This window comes from Oratosquilla oratoria, chromosome 23, assembly GCF_046742065.1.
Source record: "Oratosquilla oratoria isolate Oo_2021 chromosome 23, ASM4674206v1, whole genome shotgun sequence".
Lineage (NCBI taxonomy): Eukaryota > Metazoa > Arthropoda > Malacostraca > Stomatopoda > Squillidae > Oratosquilla > Oratosquilla oratoria.
The window spans coordinates 3,690,569-3,709,840 of NC_134799.1; the positions used below are offsets into that span (position 1 = coordinate 3,690,569).

The window sequence follows — 19,272 nt, forward strand, 5'->3', positions numbered from 1 at the left end:
TGCTGGTCAGTGGTGCTGATTTATAATTTAGTTGTCTCATTTGTCAATTGCCACTACATTAGCCCTTTTCCAATCATGTGGCACTCTCCCTTTTCTTATTTCTATATTTATAAACCAAGGACTTTTTCCCCCTTATAAGGGAGGTAGCTAAGTCAAAGGCACATACCCACTCCCACCCACCACCCTTGTTTCCCTCTCATCTTAGCACTTCATGGATGAACAGTCATCCCTGTCTCCTGCCCACTGCCTGGCTCAGAAGCAATTCAGCAAGACACAGCACATCCACACCAAGGCCATTTCACTCAAATATTGACACCCCACCCCTTCATGCTAAAAATAGAGAAGACAGGGAGAAATCCCTTTGGAGTGCATCAAAATATCATCCACACACAACCACTCCCCACGTCCCCTGCCCTCTCTCAACCATGCTCAAAAATTGTGAATAAACCTATGAAGCTTGTCCTTCAGTTGTTCCCTACATTATTAAACTATTTAATTCTAAGCTACCAGAAGAGGCTGGATGACCGCATTGTGAAAAGCTGCCCAGGATGTAACACTTTACCCCATACCATACAACACATAATGGAAGACTGCATTATACACAATCATGCACGCAAACAACAGACAAGGAATGTTTTATAATATATGATATTCATAGTTATCCCTTGGAGTACTTCCTAGATGATACCAGATGACATTACAGTGTGGATAAGGATAACTTCTTTAACCATTTTTCCTAAGTTCTGGCTCATGTATACCATACATGAAAAACATAACACATTTTCATTTAAGTTTGTTCAAATAAAATATAAATAATAAGATTTATAAAATCATTCATTTGATATCTTTTAAATTATACATATACATTAGTACAAAATCTTTAAATTCATTCTGGAATTACATAATCAACACAACTATTTGTTGATCAAGTTAATCATAAGACGCAACACATAGTGATGCATTGGTTCCGCCAAATCCAAATGAGTTCGACAAAGCAACTCTTCTGTCAGATGTCTGCAGCCATGCCTTAGCCAACCGAGGAACAAAGTCTAGATCCAACTCAGGACTAGGTTCCTCTAGATTTGCTGTCGGAGGTATGTATCCAGCATGGCAGGCTAAAATGGCAAATATAGCTTCTACAGCTCCCGCTGCTCCCTGAAGATGTCCAATGGCCCCTTTTGTAGACGACACATGAAGCTCATTGGAGTGGTCTTCAAAAACCTTCTTAATGGCTTGCACTTCAATGGCATCTCCAAGAGGTGTTGATGTAGCATGTGCATTGATATATTTGACTTCCTCTCTATTTACACCAGCCTCTCGCATTGCCTGCCTCATTGCTTTCATGGCTCCTCTTCCGTCTTCAACTGGAGAAGTGATATGGAAGGCATCTCCAGCAAGACCATACCCTAATATCTCTCCGTAGATATTCGCCCCTCTGTCTTTAGCATGTTCCAGTTCTTCTAATACCAGGATTCCTGCCCCTTCACCCATAACAAAGCCTTCACGTGCAATGTCAAATGGCCGTGAAGCCTTTTCTGGTCGGTCATTGAACTTTGTGGCAAGAGCCCTTAATCTACAAAAGCCAGCAATACCAATTGGGGAAATACTTGCTTCCGTTCCCCCACACACCATGACATTAGCATCACTGTTTTTTATGAACCTAAATGCATCTCCAATGGCATGAGCACCCGTGGCACAAGCTGTTGTGACACAGTGGTTTGGGCCTCTCAATTTATATGTCATACTCACATGACCCGCTGCCATGTTGAGAAGAATGCGAGGGATAAAATAGGGACTGATTTTCGAGTATTGTTGGCTGAATTTGTGTCCCGTGTTTATAATGTCCTCAATATCCACCATACCCATGCCAATGGCTACTCCGGTATTTTCACTTATGTTTTCATCATCTACATTCAACTTTGCATCATGAATGGCTTCTTTTGCTGCTATTAATGCATAACAGATTGACGGCGTTAAAGTTCGGAGTTCTGTGGCAGAGAAATGAGAGGATAAGTTCAGCTCTCCCTCCTCAGTACCCCTTGGCACAAATGCAGCTACACGACAGGGAATCTGCAAGCACACAAAACACATCAATGTATCTTCTGATGTTGCAATATGACCAATCTCCAAAAACCTAAGTGCCTAATCAGCATAGGTGACTGCTAATGAAAAAACAAAGTAAACTTATTCATCAGCCATTGAACTTAAATTACCATTTAATTAATTTTACATACCAAACAAATAGCATTTGCACTTTTCTAAATGATTAGCTTTATGGAAACTACTTTGGATACTGTTTAATCATATTTCCTGAATGCAGCAGACTGAAGAAAATATCTACTTGATCATAATAACTGTGGCTTCAAGTTTCAGTGGTTGGAGATCTACAGTCTCTAATTGGCTGGTAATGGTCCTCAGTCCCTCATTGATTGATGTGGTGGGTGGTATACAAATATTTGCTGTGATGTTGTTTGTGGTTTTCTTTATCTGTGTTTTGATTATGATTATTCCAGCTGCGTTGTCTGTTAGTGTTCATTTAGTTTCTTTTGTTTTGTTAAAGAAGGGTATACTGTCCTGTGTGGTATTAGTGTTTTAGTAATATTTCTATGTCACCAGTTTATAATAGTACCATGAAGAAAACAATCACTGGTGGTCAACGTTTGTGAAAATGTGAAGGAAATAAATACAAAGTTGATTAACAGAGATCTTAGGCCAGAGACCAAGTCTTTTGAAGACTGGCAGCAAGGAGCTAATTCTCTCTAACATCCATCTTGCAGGACACAAGATCAATCAACTTTAACTGTATTTCCTTCACCTGTTCACATATAGAGAACCAACAACTGGCAACTGCTTCCCTCCTCCTACTACGATAAGCCAGTGACAAACAGTCCCACATTAATACACCACAGACAACAGCCCAATTTTTTCCCCTGAATGAAATTTCTGGAAGAGCTCAAAGACCAATGCCAGCCACTGTCGGACATCAGGTTTCCATTTTGAGAAACTTGAGGCAACAATTATCATTTAACTTATCATCATGTAATGGTATGACATACTGGTACTGAACCAAACACCTTTACATTAAGTTCACTTTCAGAGACCTTCGATAATCCATAAAATATATACCTTTTTGTACCGTTCATCCTCAATGGCACGTGTTGCAACTCTTCCTGCAGTTAAGTTTAACCATGTATGCGGTGCTCCAACTCCAAAGGGGGTCACCAAACCCAAGCCTGTCACCACCACTCGTCGAGTGCCGTTCATGCTCATGGTTCTACGTGTGCAAGAACTTAAAATTTCTGACACTGAAACAATTAAATCATTACTATGTAAAATCCTGCTAAAACTGGGTGAGTTACTATGAGTAGCTATGTGATTCTGAGTACAAAACCATTAAAAAAGGGAGAAACAGAAAAGCTGGAGAGAAATTCACTAAACTTGGTTACATACTGTTTCTTGCACCAGCAACTAAACAAGGGTATGAGGTAATGCTCTATCCATTTTTGTATTTAATCATTTACTTTTTTCTTTTCAAATTCTGGTATTGTATTCATGACATTGGTAGACATTAAGTTAAGTAAAGTACATGGATATGAAAAAAAGGTGGAAATAAATACAGAAGAAAGTTAGATTGAAAAAGAGACATACCAAGGACTGATGAAGTATCTTATGAAAAAGATAGGGCTGGAGGAAAAACATGATGATGCAAATACAAAATATAATACAAACCTAGGAATATATAATGAAGGAATAAAAATATTCCATACCAAGGATAACTAATGCCCTCACCAAGAATGTCCAGGTTCAACATAAGATGAAGATAAACAAGAGAAAAGAAAGATATATGAATATGGCCAAATCCCAAAATTTGCCTAAAATCTTGCAGTGGCTTATCTGCAAACACATATTTGGCCATTGAGTTAATTTTTGTAACATTCCAATTCAATATATATGCACAACATAATGTACGAGTACATACAACAATCAGCCCCTTTGCTACTGAATCAAATATCCTGGTAGGGACCATAATAAAAGGCTAAATGACACCTGATAGGGAAAGGACTAACTGAGACAAGTGGAATTAACTAATCAATCCACTACCCCAAGTCTCACTTGCAAGACACCCACAGTTCTCAGGTAACCAATAACAAACACCAGGTAGGTCCACAAGTCACTCCTAGAAGAGACATTGTGTTGTTGTCTAAGTAAGGTTACAGTAGGGTAATGTCACATGAGGTGTTCAGTATCCCCTATATGATGATTGCATCTGGGGGGAATTGGTATCAATAGCTAAGCCTATATTGTAGTGGTGTTGTTTTAAAGATGGATGGTGGCCTGAACACATGTATCAACATGATTAATGGAGGGAGTTCTCTGTAGGGGTGATGTCTGGAGGGCTTCAGTGAAGCAAGGACTTTGGTGGTCTTTGAGTGCTTGTTTTGTGGTCGGAGTGTGTATGTGTTTCTGTAAGGATGTAATGCATGGTGTTGGTGGAGGGCTGTTGTAGATGCCTTTCTCTCTCTCCTTCAGTTGGTTGAGCTGGCGTCATTTCAAAGGATTGATGAGTGAGGCAGGAGCTCCCACATAGAACTATGTCCCTATCATTTTCATGCAAAGATTTATAGGAAGGAATTTGGTTTCTGTGTGTTCTGTGTTCTATTGGAGTAGTTTCTATTTCATTGTTAAGTCCTTGATGTGTGAGCTAAAGGACATACAAGTATCAAAAATGAGGAGCAGAATTTTAGAAATTTTGTCCAACAGAAGCAGTTAGCCATTCAGTTTTACATTTAAATATTTCTTTGATTATTCAAAGCTGTCTGGGGTGAAGAATGAAACCAATAATTTCTAAGGGGAGATTTCCTCTCTATTTTGTCTTAGCCTTTGTTCTAGTTTATCTAAGTATGTTTGGGTGTTCTTAGTAGGTCTTCTACAGTTATTGTGCTGGGATGTTATCATTAGATCACCAGCATTAGCGAGTATCATGGTGTTGTAATTTGCAATTGGTGTGGAGACCACCTGTAAAGAAGTTGAATAATGTAGTTAAGAATATTAATCTTTGGAAGATTTCATTGCACAGCCTACCCAAATGGTTGGGCACTATCATCTATCCAGTTTGTCAACCATTTCCCATCATTGTCATGTATGTCCGTTTTAGTGATCTCCTTCAACTGCATAGTGAAACTAAAATTCTCCCCAAAGAACACTACATGAACATGATAGGAACACAATCCTATGCCAGAACCTAAACACCACACACCTTTCACATGATATTTCACAAGCACTACCAACAGAATACAATCAATGAATTATACCATCACAATTCTACTCAAACATCTGAAACAACCTGTCACCTACACCACACAAAAACACATACACACTCAGATCACTAAATGAGTTATTCAAGACAGACCCCTCAACTCAATACTCCAGCAAGAACCCCAAGACATAAGTCTTACAAAAAAAAAAAAAAAAAAAACTCTCACACTTGACAAGAACTACAGCAACACACCTGTGCTCAGGACACCATCCAGCATTAAAACAATACCAACCCAGAATAGGCCTGACCACAGATTCAAACTGCCCCAGATGCAACCACCACACAGAGGTCACAGAACACATCATACTACCATGATCCACACTAACAATCCGTAGACAACAACACATCTTCCCTGAGTGACTTATGGGCCTGCCTGGAGGCTGTTGCCAGTTACCTGAAGGCTGCAAGCCTTCTGCAAGAGAAATCAGGAGCAACAGATTGATCTTTGACAGTATATGTTTGAAAACTTTGCCAAATGCCTTGGTTATGTCTGCTGCTACTATACCTGTTCTCTATGATAGTGATTTATTGTTAAATCCCAGTAATACTTGTTGAGCAATGTTTGTAAGAAGTGTGTTGTTGGAAGAATATAATAAGAACATTAACCCATTGTGTTGCTACCCTGTTATGGCTTCCTATCATCAGATAATTTAATTCAACCAAGAGAAATTCTTCATTCCCTAACAAGATTATGAGAGGAATAAGCTGGATGAAAATTAGAAATGAGCTGCAGTTACTGATAGCCACCAAGCTTCAATCAAAACAGTCATTGTAATCATGAGACAGCAAAAGTTTGATAGTATAAAGACATAATGTATGAGAGTGAAGTCAGCATGGAACACCAAGAGCAACAACCTATGACCTATAATTCCTTACATTTTCTTACAGTAGTCTTCTGGAAGAAGCTCTTAGGCCTGTGTTTCCGGTTCTGGACTTTGAACTGAATAAGGGGTGGTGGCGGTATCAGTTTGAATATTATTATATTGAATTTTAGCTCTATAGTTATATAATAACTCTTGGCTGCTCAATGCTTTATCTAAATTATTCTCAAATTTAGTAACTGATTATCTTGAATTTCTGATTAGAAATCCATAAACCCACAGTAAAAAGCAACAGTACTCAGGCCCTCCTTGATTTCTCTGACAAGAATGAGTGTGAGGTACCAATGCCATTGACTTAGTAGACGAACAGGGAAGATGCTAATTGTTACTTTTTTCCTGTGTGGAAGAGTGATAGAAAAGAATTAGTGGAAGCTGACAGAAAGCAATATCCTGAGTTTGATCTGGAGTGCCAGCGTTTTGCAGCTACTTCTCCATGTGATGGTACAGGTGCTGATAGTTTATGAAAATAAGGTCACTGTGAAACTAATTATTCTCTCATATGTCCATCAAATAAGACCACACCATATAGACACTCATAATTAGTCCTTCAATCCTGTAAGACATATAGATAATTTTATATTTAATTATACTATTCACTCCCTCTTTAGCTACAACAGTAACGAAGCTACTAGTCTCCCTGGTTGCAATGTTGCAACATGACATCTTGTTATGGGTTAAGTCACATTGATAACTTCAATGAAAATATTGACAATCAAACAACTATCACAGGTTCTCTCTTGCAAGAGACAGCTCCAAGATAACTGGTAATAGACACTATATTGTCCCACAAATCAATTAAGGTAGAGTTAGTGTAGGGCAGTGTATAATTACTTGTTCAGTGTCTTCTGTGTAAGGACTGGGTATATATGAATATGCTTGCCAGTCTCAGTTATTTTAAATCACTAGTGACTTTACTATTAATTTGTGGTACTTATATATGTGAGGTTCAAAATACTCAGATCTGAGAATTATAAGAGTTAGCTGATGATAGTGGCAAGAATTGCAGCTGAGCAACCTAACCTAACTCATGGTACATATATGTTTGCACATCTTAATCTTTTAAGAAACTGCTACAGATATTACTACTAATTTGCAGTACTTATACATGGGGGTTCAAAATACCCAGAACGATGGGAGTTACCCAATGTTATAGGTAGGAATTGATGCTGTGAAACTGGCAATCATTTTTATAACTACCAGGGAATACATCTATAGCAGTTTGATTCAGTGCTCGGTCCTATTCTGAACTGGTAGTTTTAGAGCTGGATGGTTGCTGAAACACAGTCACAGTCAAGACAGTGGGTGATTTGTCTGGAGGATTAAGAAGAGTATAGATATCCATTTCCTGTACTTCATTGGAATGAACACATTAACATTAATTTAATCAATAACATTTATACCAATCACAACTGCTCATACTTTTGTTTTAATTACTCGCAAGATTAAATTTCTACGGCCTTACACAACTGACCTGTCCACAACTGTCTGCGTACCCACACCCTACTAGCTGATACCCAATGATTCCATGATATATTTCTTGGTAAGTGAACTGTTAATGACAATGTATAATCACAAATACCAACAATTTACAATACCTTGAAATAAGTAAATACTTACACAAGTTCTCTCAAACAAGAGTCATTTGATATGTGCGATTGAAAAATTTCCTGCAATAAGTCATTCACTCTTCTCTCTATACTAAAATTAAGAACCCTTTATCCTCCAGATTACGTCATCCATTTAGTTCAATTACTACTACTAAACATTGCCCCTGATACCTCATTATGTTACTCCGTATTTTTGCACGAAGATGTAAACATTTACCGGCTGATAAGGGATCATCTAATATCTGAGGAATCACTAATATAAATTTGTAAACGTATGTAATTCATTGTATATACCTTATTGTAATTAATAATTTATACTTACCTGATTGTAATACATATTATATGGCGTATGTTATATATATTATATGGCGTATGTTATATATATATATCATATGGCGTATATTATATATATTACATAGAGTATGTTATATATATTATATACATGCCGTATGTTATATATGTTATATATATGGCGTATGATACATAATATATGCAATATACGAAAAATACATAATATATACAATATACATAATATATTCAATATACGCAATATACTTGATGGACGCAATATACTTGATAGACGCAATATACTTAATTTACTTAATGTGCTTAATATATTTAATATACTTAATGTACTTAATACATTTGATATACGCAACACCCTTGATATACGCAACACCTTTGATATACGCCACACCCTTGATATACGCAACACCATTGATATAGGCAACACCCATGATTTACGCAACACCCATGATATACGCAACACCCTTAATATACTCAACACCCATTATATACGCAACACCCATTATATACGCAACACCCTTAATATACGTAACACCCTTGATATACGCAACACCCTTGATATATGCAACACACTTGATATACGCAACACACTTGATATACGCAACACCCTTGATATACGCAACAACATTGATATACGCAACACGCTTGATATACGCAACACCCTTGATATACGCAAAACCCTTGATATAAGCAACACCCTTGATATACGCAGCATCCTTGATATACGCAGCACCCTTGATATACGCAACACCCTTCATATATGCGACACCCTTGATATACTCAACACCCTTGATATATGCAACACCCTAGATATACGCAACAACCTTTATATGCGCAACACCCTTTATATACGCAACACCCTTTATATACGCAAAACCCTTGATATATGCAACACCCTTGATATACGCAACACCCTTGATATACGTAACACCCTTGATATACGCAACACCCTTGATATACGCAACACCCATGACATACGCAACACCCATGACATACGCAACACCCTTGATATACGCAACACCCATGATATACGCAACACCCTTGATATACGCAACACCCATGATATACGCAACACCCATGATATAGGCAACACCCATGATATAAGCAACACACTTGATATACGCAACACCTATTACATACGCAACACCCTTGATATACGCAACACCCTTGATGTACGCAATACCCTTGATATACGCAACAACCTTGATATACGCAATAAACTTGATATACGCAACACCCTTAATATACGCAACACCCTTGATATACGCAACACCTATGATATACCCAACATATATGATATAAGCAACACCCATGATATACGCAACACCCTTGATATACGCAACACACTTGATATATGCAACACTCTTGATATACACAACACCCTTGATATACGCAACACGCTTGATATACATAACACCCTTGATATACGGAACACCCTTGATACACAAAACACCCTCGATATTCGCAACATCCTTGATATACGCAACACCCTTGATATACGCAACACCTTTGATATACGCAACACCCTTGATATACGCAACACCCTTGATATACGCAACACCTTGATATACGCAACACCCTTGATATACGCAACACCCTTCATATACGTAACACCCTCGATATACGCAACACCCTTAATATAAGCAACAAACTTCATATACGCAACACATTTAATATACACAACGACCTTGATATACGCAACACCCTTCATATACGCAACACCCTTCATATACGCAACACCCTTCATATACGCAGTACACTTTATTTCCGCAACAACCTTGATATACGCAACACCCTTGATATACGCAACATCCTTGATATACGCAACACCCTTGATATACGCAGCACCCTTGATATACGCAACACTCTCGATATACGCAACATACTTGATATACGCAACACCCTTCATATACGCAACAACCTTCATATTCGTAACACCCTGAATATACGCAACACCCTTGATATACGCAACACCCATGATATACGCAACACTCGATATACGCAACACCCTTGACATACGCAACACACTAGATATACGCAACAAAATTGATATACGCAACACTTTTGATATACGCAGCACCCTTGATATACGCAGCACCCTTAATATACGCAACACCCTTGATATACGCAACACCCTTGATATACACAGCACCCTTAATATACGCAACACCCTTGATATACGCAACACCCTTGGTATACGCAACACCCTTCATATACGCAACAGGCTTGATATACGCAACACCCTTGATATACGCAACACCCTTAATATACGCAACATCCGTGATATACGCAACAATCTTCATATACGCAACAACCTTAATATACGCAGCATACTCGATTTACGCAACACCATTGATATACGCAATACCCTTAATATACGCAACACCCCTGATATACGCAATACCCTTGATATACGCAATACCCTTGATATACGAAACACCCTTGATATACGCAACAACCTTGATATACGCAACAACCTTGATATACGCAACACATTTGATATACGCAACACTCTTGATATACGCAGCACCCTCGATATACGCAACATCCTTCATATACGCAACACCCTTGATATACGCAACACCCTTGATATACGGAACACCCTTGATATTCGTAACACACTTGATATACGCAACAGACTTGATAAATGCAACACACTTGATATACGCAACACATTTGATATACGCAACACCCTTGATATACGCAACACCCTTGATATACGGAGCACCCTTGATATACGCAGCACACTTGATATACGCAAAACACTTTATATACTGAACACACTTGATATACGCAACGCCCTTCATGTACGCAATACCCTTGATATACGCAACACACTTGATATAAGCAACACCCTTGATAGAAGCAAAACCCTTCATATATGCAACACCCTTGATATACGCAACACCCATGATATACGCAACACACTTCATATACGCGACACTTTTGATATACGCGACACACTTGATACACGCGACACACTCGATATACGCAACACACTCGATATACGCAACGCACTTCATATACGCAACACCCTTGATATACGCAACACCCTCCATATACGCAACAACCTTGATATACGCAACCCCCTTGATATACGCAGCACCCTTGATATACGCAACACTCTCGATATACGCATCACTTGATATACGCAACACCCTTGATATACGCAGCGCACTTGATATACGGAACACCCTTGATATACGGAACACCCTTGATATACGCAACACCTTTGATGTACGCAAATCCCTTGATATACGCAACACCCTTGATATACGCAACATCCTTGATATACGCAACACCCTTGATATACGCTACACCCTTGATATACTCAACACCCTTGATATACGCAACACCCTTGATATATGCGACACCTCTGATATACGGAACAACCTTGATATACGCAACCCCCTTGATACACGCAACACATTTGATATACGCAATACTCTTGATATACGCAGCACCCTCGATATACGCAACATCCTTCATATACGCAACACCCTTGATATACGCAACACCCTTGATATACGGAACACCCTTGATATTCGTAACACACTTGATATACGCAACAGACTTGATAAACGCAACACACTTGATATACGCAACTCATTTGATATACGCAACACCTTTGATATACGCAACACCCTTGATATACGGAACACCCTTGATATACGCAGCACATTTGATATACGCAATACACTTTATATACTGAACACACTTGGTATACGCAACGCCCTTCATGTACGCAATACCCTTGATATACGCAACACACTTGATATACGTACCACACTTGATATATGAAACACCCTTGATATACGCGACACACTTGATATACGCGACACACTTGATATACGCAACACACTTGATATACGCAACACACTTGATATACGCAACACACTTGATATATGCAACACACTTGATATACGCAACGCACTTGATATACGCAACACACTTGATATACCCAACACACTTGATATACGCAACACACTTGATATACGCAACACATTTGATATACGCAACACCCTTGATATATGTAACACCCTTGATATACGCAACATACTTGATATACGCAACACACTTGATATACGCAACACACTTGATATACGCAACACACTTGATATATGCAACACACCGGAACACACTTGATATACGCAACACACTTGATATACGCAATATACTTGATATACGCAATATATTTGATATACGTAACACTTGATATACGCAATACACTTGATAGATGCAATACACTTGATATACGCAATACACATGACATGCGCAATACACTTGATATACGCAGTACACTTGATATACACAATACACTTGATATATGCAATACACTTGGTATACGCAATACATTTGGTATACGCAATACACTTGATATACGCAATACACTTGATATACGCAATACACTTGCTATACGCAATACACTTGATATACGCAATACACTTGATATACGCAATATACTTAATATACGTAATACACTTAACATACGCAATACACTTAATATACGCAATACACTTAATATACGTAATACACTTATACGCAATACACTTAATATACGCAATACACTTAATATACGTAATATACTCAATATACTTAATATACTCAATATACTCTATATAGGCAACATACGCAACATATTATGTATATTACGTACATAATAAACATAATATTAATAATACACATAATATATATATAATATACATAATAATAATATATGCAATATATATATATATATGTATATGGAATATATATAATATATACATAACATATGCAATATATATATATATATATATATATATATATATATATATATATATGCATTATCATAGTGGAGCTGGGTTGAACGCAAACTTTCGTGTGTGTGTATGAACTCGAGCATACATATATTATATATATATATATATATATATATGTATTATATATAATAATAATAATAATAATAAATGGAATATATGGAATATATATGATATGATACAATATATAATATACTCAATATACGCAATATACTTTATATATAATATACCCAACATGTATAGTATACGCGATATATATAATATACTCAATATGTATAAGATTCGCAATATGATATAATATAAACAATATATATAATATACGCAATATATATAATATACGCAATATATAATATACGCAATATATATAATATACGCAATATATGTTGTATACGCAATATATATAATATACGCAATATATATAATATACGCAATATATATAATATACGCAATATATGCAATATATATAATATACGCAATATATATAATATACGCAATATATATAATATACGCAATATATATAATGTACGCAATATATATATATATGCGATATATATAATATATAATATACGCCATATATGCAATATATATAATATATGGAATATACGTAATAAATATAATATATGCAACATATGCAATATATAATATACGCAAGATATTATAATATACGCAATATATATTATATACGCAATATATGCCATATATAATATACGCAATATATGCAATATATGTAATATACGTAATTTATGCAATATATATATACGCAATATATATAATATACGCAATGTATATAATATACGCAATACATATAATATACGCAATATAATATATATATATATATTGTCAGTGTATTTGGGCAGGAGTTTTTCTCTAATGCATGTTTCATTAAAAGTGATGGCTAGTTGTGCATTAATAATTTTCTTAATGGTATTTTCCATATACCTTATTAAGGATTTGTTTTCCTTAGGAAGGAAATTTATGACTTGGCTGTATGTAGTCATATTAGCTAGATCGCGATTTCGGGTTCAAGACCCTTCTTCAGTAGCTATAGGGATAAGAATTAATCCGAAGATTCTAGTAAAGATCTAAGTTTTATACTAGAGTTCCTATACTTGCTAATCACTGGGGGAGGTCACCTGGTATTACGGGCAGGGACGAAATGTCACGTGCGCTAGGGAGCCTCCGGGTTTGTGTTGTGGCGGAATGTGGCGTTTTGTCTCGTAGTTGGACGAGTGGCGTTTTGTCTCGTATTGGCGTTTGTGGTGTTATGTCTCATGTTTTTATTTGTAACGGTTTGTCTCATGCTTGGAAGACCATAAGGCCTACACTAGGTAGACCATAAGGCCTACACTAGGTAGACCATAAGACTTACATTAGGCAGTTCCATATCCATTACCACATATCATCCCCATCCACGAAATTATCTAACCTTCTCTTAAAACGACCAATAGTTTCAGTGCTCACTACATGGTTACTAAACCTATTCCATTTGTTTACCAATCGATGGGTAAACCAGTTCTTGTCCACTTCCATCATAAATCTAAATTTGTCCAGTCTAAATCTGTTCTTCTCCATTTCCTTCTTAAATCCAAATTTGTCCAAACTAAATCTATTAATGCGAGACGCCACCACCATGAGAGTCGACGACGACCATCCAGACCGGCGTTTCTCAACCTTTTTACCCTTGCGTAACCTTTAGTTGTGCATTAATAATTTTCTTAATGGTATTTTCCATATACCTTATTAAGGATTTGTTTTCCTTAGGAAGGAAATTTATGACTTGGCTGTATGTAGTCATATTAGCTAGATCGCGATTTCGGGTTCAAGACCCTTCTTCAGTAGCTATAGGGATAAGAATTAATCCGAAGATTCTAGTAAAGATCTAAGTTTTATACTAGAGTTCCTATACTTGCTAATCACTGGGGGAGGTCACCTGGTATTACGGGCAGGGACGAAATGTCACGTGCGCTAGGGAGCCTCCGGGTTTGTGTTGTGGCGGAATGTGGCGTTTTGTCTCGTAGTTGGACGAGTGGCGTTTTGTCTCGTATTGGCGTTTGTGGTGTTATGTCTCATGTTTTTATTTGTAACGGTTTGTCTCATGCTTGGAAGACCATAAGGCCTACACTAGGTAGACCATAAGGCCTACACTAGGTAGACCATAAGGCCTACACTAGGCAGTTCCATGTCCATTACCACATGTCATCCCTATCCATGAATTTATCTAACCTTCTCTTAAAACAACTAATAGTTTCAGCGCTCACTACATGGTTACTAAGTCTATTCCATTCGTTTACCAATCGATGGGTAAACCAGTTCTTGTCCACTTCCATCATAAATCTAAATTTGTCCAGTCTAAATCTGTTCTTCTCCATTTCCTTCTTAAATCCAAATTTGTCCAAACTAAATCTATTAATGCGAGACGCCACCACCATGAGAGTCGACGACGACCATCCAGACCGGCGTTTCTCAACCTTTTTACCCTTGCGTAACCTTTAAAATAGATTGCATGTCTCAAGGAACCCCTGCTAAAAAAAAAATAAAAAAAAAAAAAAAAAAAAAAAAAAAAAAAACAAAAAAAAAAAAAAAAAAAAAAAAAAATAAAAAAAAAAAAAAGAAAAAAAAACATACAATATCTTTCTCATTTCATTTTCATCGTAATAATAGGTTAGATAGGATGTCTATAATACATTATTACAATAACCAAGAATATGTCGTGCGCGTTTAATTATATTACGTATATGAAATTGTATAAAAAATCAAAAGTGCATTAGCTTATCTCACTTGTTCTCGCGGAACCCTTAGGGACCTTTTGCGGAACCTTAGGGTTCCGGGGAACCCTAAGGTTGAGAAACGCAGATTTAGACAATGTGGTTCGTTGAACTGCGGTCAGAGTCCGTTGCAGCAGAAAGAATCCGAGGAAGAGGAGTCTGACCTTCGCCGACGAAGAAAGGCAAGAGATCGAAGTCAAGAAGAGACACACGAGGAACCTGGACTCCAGCAGCAGGAACACCCTTGGGTGTTCTCTCTCTGAACCCATGAAGGTTGACGAAGTGTGAGATTCTTAGTTCGTCGAAAATTCTTTTGATTTCCACACCACCTTCTTTCTAAAGGATTTTTTTTGTAGATTCTCGCACAAGAAGACGCACACACGTATGCACGCTGAGAAATACAAGAGTGACATTTCACTGCATAGAGAAGGATATGATCAAGAAAATAACTGAAAGTCTGATTTTTCGTAGATAGTATACCGTGGTGGCGTGTTCACTAAACCTAAAGAAATACATAAGAAAAATATGAAACTGAGAGCAGACACCAAGATTATCCTTGCCGGCCGCCCGTCCTCCTTTTCTTGTACACATTCCCACCCGGCCGGCAATTCCCCATTGCACACCCCAGGCCGGCCAGTTTTTTCTTTCCTTTTCTCTGCTTCCCGGCCAGCCGTCTTATTTTTTTTTTCTGCTCGGGAAAGTTTCCGTCACACCGAGGAGGATTGTTGAGATGGGCTGCAGTCGGTCCCATCGCTTTGGCCAGTGACCATCTCCATGGTCAATCAATCTATCTATCAGTCAGCCATCTTGAGTCCACTGCTGTATAAAAGCCTTTCCCAAACCCATTCCAAGACTCGCACGACTACGCCAACCTCTGTCATGTCACTCCTGCAAACTTCTCTATATTGTCCCTCCACTTTCTGTCTGGTCTTCCTCTTACACGCTTCCCGTCTTGTGTCCACTCAGTAACGCATTTGCTTCATCGCCCGTCAGTCGTTCACGCTAACTTACCTGTCCAGTTCCATTTAATTTTACCGCTTCCACAATCTTTCACTCCAGTCTGCTCTCTCGTAGAACTTGAAAATATACAATAATGATAATAATGATAATAATAATAATAATAATAATAATAATAATAATAATAATAATAATAATAATAATAATAATAACAATAAATAAAAAGAAGGTACGTTATGTAGGTTAACCTTCTCAAGCCCAGAGGTCCATCTCATCTGAATAGAGTAGGTCAATGGTGGGCAACCCTTGGCACGCGTGCTAAAGTCTGGCACACTAACGACCATTTCCCGGGACGCGAATCCCAGAGCTCACCCTAAAACAAATGACCAATAAATATCCAACTTCTTTTGTATGACCATTGATAACCGCATACTGCGCTGGGCGGCGGATTGGAGCCCATATAGGAGATGGAGGGAGGGGGGCCATACTCGTATGTAGTGTACAAACCAAGTAGGGTGGAGCACGCGTTGTCTCGCCCACGCGGCTAGACCTGACACGCCAGCCACACACAAACACCTGCATTTTACAGTGCGACCCTGCTTGACCCGACCTGACCTAATCCAGTGCAATTAGATAATTACGCACCACGGGTGACTACCCACGCGGTATATTATACTGTATATATATATATATATATATATATATATATATATATATATATATATATATATATATATATATATATATGGGCTCCTGGCCGCATGTAAAATAAATTCAGTTATAACCTTTAACAAAGGAGACGAATTCACGAACACTCTTTTCTTCCCACCGTAGCGCACAGCGGGTATAGTAATTCTATGATTTTACTTCACTGTCGCTCGAGAAAGAAAATTATATCAAAGGTTTGGCTGATTTCGGCACGCACACTTAAAAATGTTGCCCACCCATGGAATAGGACAGATACCGAGGCTGCTCCAGACTGATTAAAACCAACTAGATTTAGCCAGAATAAACTCTTCAAGGTAGCCACTAGGATTTGGCAGATTAAACCAAGCATCAACGAAAGACGTTGTATCTAACAGTCGTTAACCAGAATAAAAGATGTAAAGAGATTCACTCTGTCAAAGAAATTAATAGTTTTTTATTCTTTTAACATAGCGACGGCCCCTCTAAATGAAACCGCTTGAATGTTGAATACAAATAATATTATCCATCTCGAAAGGGATACAAGTAAATAAGCAATGGTCTAATAGGCAATGGGATCAATAGCAAACCATAGGCGGTGGTGTAATGAAATGCAATGACGCGATTCTGTATGTGATAGTAATTGCAGTTGACTGCGAATCCATATGCAATATACGCAATATACATAATATATTGCATATATTATGTATATTGCGTATATTGCATATATTATGTATATTGCGTATATTGCATATATTATGTATATTGTGTATATTGCATATATTATGTATATTGCGTATATTGCATATATTTTGTATATTGCGTATATTGCATATATTATGTATATTGCGTATATTGCATATATTGCGTATATTGCATATATTATGTATATTGCGTATATTGCATATATTATGTATATTGCGTATATTGCATATATTATGTATATTGCGTATATTGCATATATTATGTATATTGCGTATATTGCATATATTATGTATATTGCATATATTATGTATATTGCGTATAGTACATATATTATGTATATTGCGCATTTTGCATATATTATGTATATTGCGTATATTGAATATATTGTGTATTGCGTATATTGCATATATTATGTATATTGCGTATATTGCATATATTATGTATATTACGTATATTGCATATATGTCTATTGCGTATATTGCATATTATATATATATATTGCGTATATTATGTATATTGCGTATGTTATGTATTTTGCATATATTGCATATATTATGTATTTTGCGTATATTGCATAGATTATGTATATTGCGTATATTGCATATATGTATATTGCATATATTATCTATATTGCGTATATTATGTATATTGCGTATATTATGTATATTGCATATATTGCATATATTATGTATATTGCATATATTATGTATATTGCATATATTATGTATATTGCGTATATTGCATATATTATGTATATTGCATACATTGCGTATATTCTGTATATTGCGTATATTGCATATATTATGTATATTGCGTATATTGCATATATTAATATTGCGTATATTATGTATATTGCGTATATTATGTATATTGCGGATGTTACATATATCATGTATATTGCGTATATTGTATATATGTATATTGCGTATGTTGCATATATTATGTATATTGCGCATATTGCATACATTATGTATATTGCGTATATTGCATATATTATGTATATTGCGTACTGCATATATCATGTATATTGCGTATATTGCATATATTATGTATATTGCGTATTGCATATATCATGTACATTGCGTATATTGCATATATTATGTATATTGCGTATATTGCATATATTATGTATATTGCGTATATTGCATATATTATGTATATTGCGTATATTGCATATATTATGTATATTGCGTATATTATGTATATTGCGTATATTAAGCATATGGCGTATATTATGTATATTGGGTATATTGC

General features: G+C 36.7%; 1 protein-coding gene across 4 annotated transcripts; it reads right to left on the minus strand.

Moving 5' to 3' along the window:
* Positions 1-816: 816 nt before the first annotated feature.
* LOC143037887 (3-oxoacyl-[acyl-carrier-protein] synthase, mitochondrial) lies at positions 817-8,016 on the minus strand. Of its 4 annotated transcripts, none has more exons than XM_076206519.1 (3): positions 7,816-8,016; positions 3,127-3,305; positions 817-2,070 (listed from the first exon to the last, which is right to left on the minus strand). In XM_076206519.1, exons 2-3 carry the CDS (start codon positions 3,268-3,270, stop codon positions 931-933), a joined length of 1,284 nt encoding a protein of 427 aa, XP_076062634.1. In that variant the 5' UTR covers positions 3,271-3,305; positions 7,816-8,016; the 3' UTR covers positions 817-930. The 4 variants fall into 4 exon arrangements, with proteins under 4 accessions (XP_076062634.1, XP_076062636.1, XP_076062637.1 ...); XM_076206521.1 differs by having other exon boundaries at positions 7,794-8,016; XM_076206522.1 differs by having other exon boundaries at positions 7,977-8,003.
* Positions 8,017-19,272: the final 11,256 nt, after the last annotated feature.

Coding starts and splice junctions, on each gene's coding strand:
- LOC143037887 (XM_076206519.1), bottom strand. CDS start 3,270: ATGAGCATGAACGGCACTCGACGAGTGGTGGTGACAGGCTTGGGTTTG. Junction 2,071..3,126: donor AGGATGAACGGTACAAAAAG/GTATATATTTTA, acceptor GTGTGCTTGCAG/ATTCCCTGTCGTGTAGCTGC.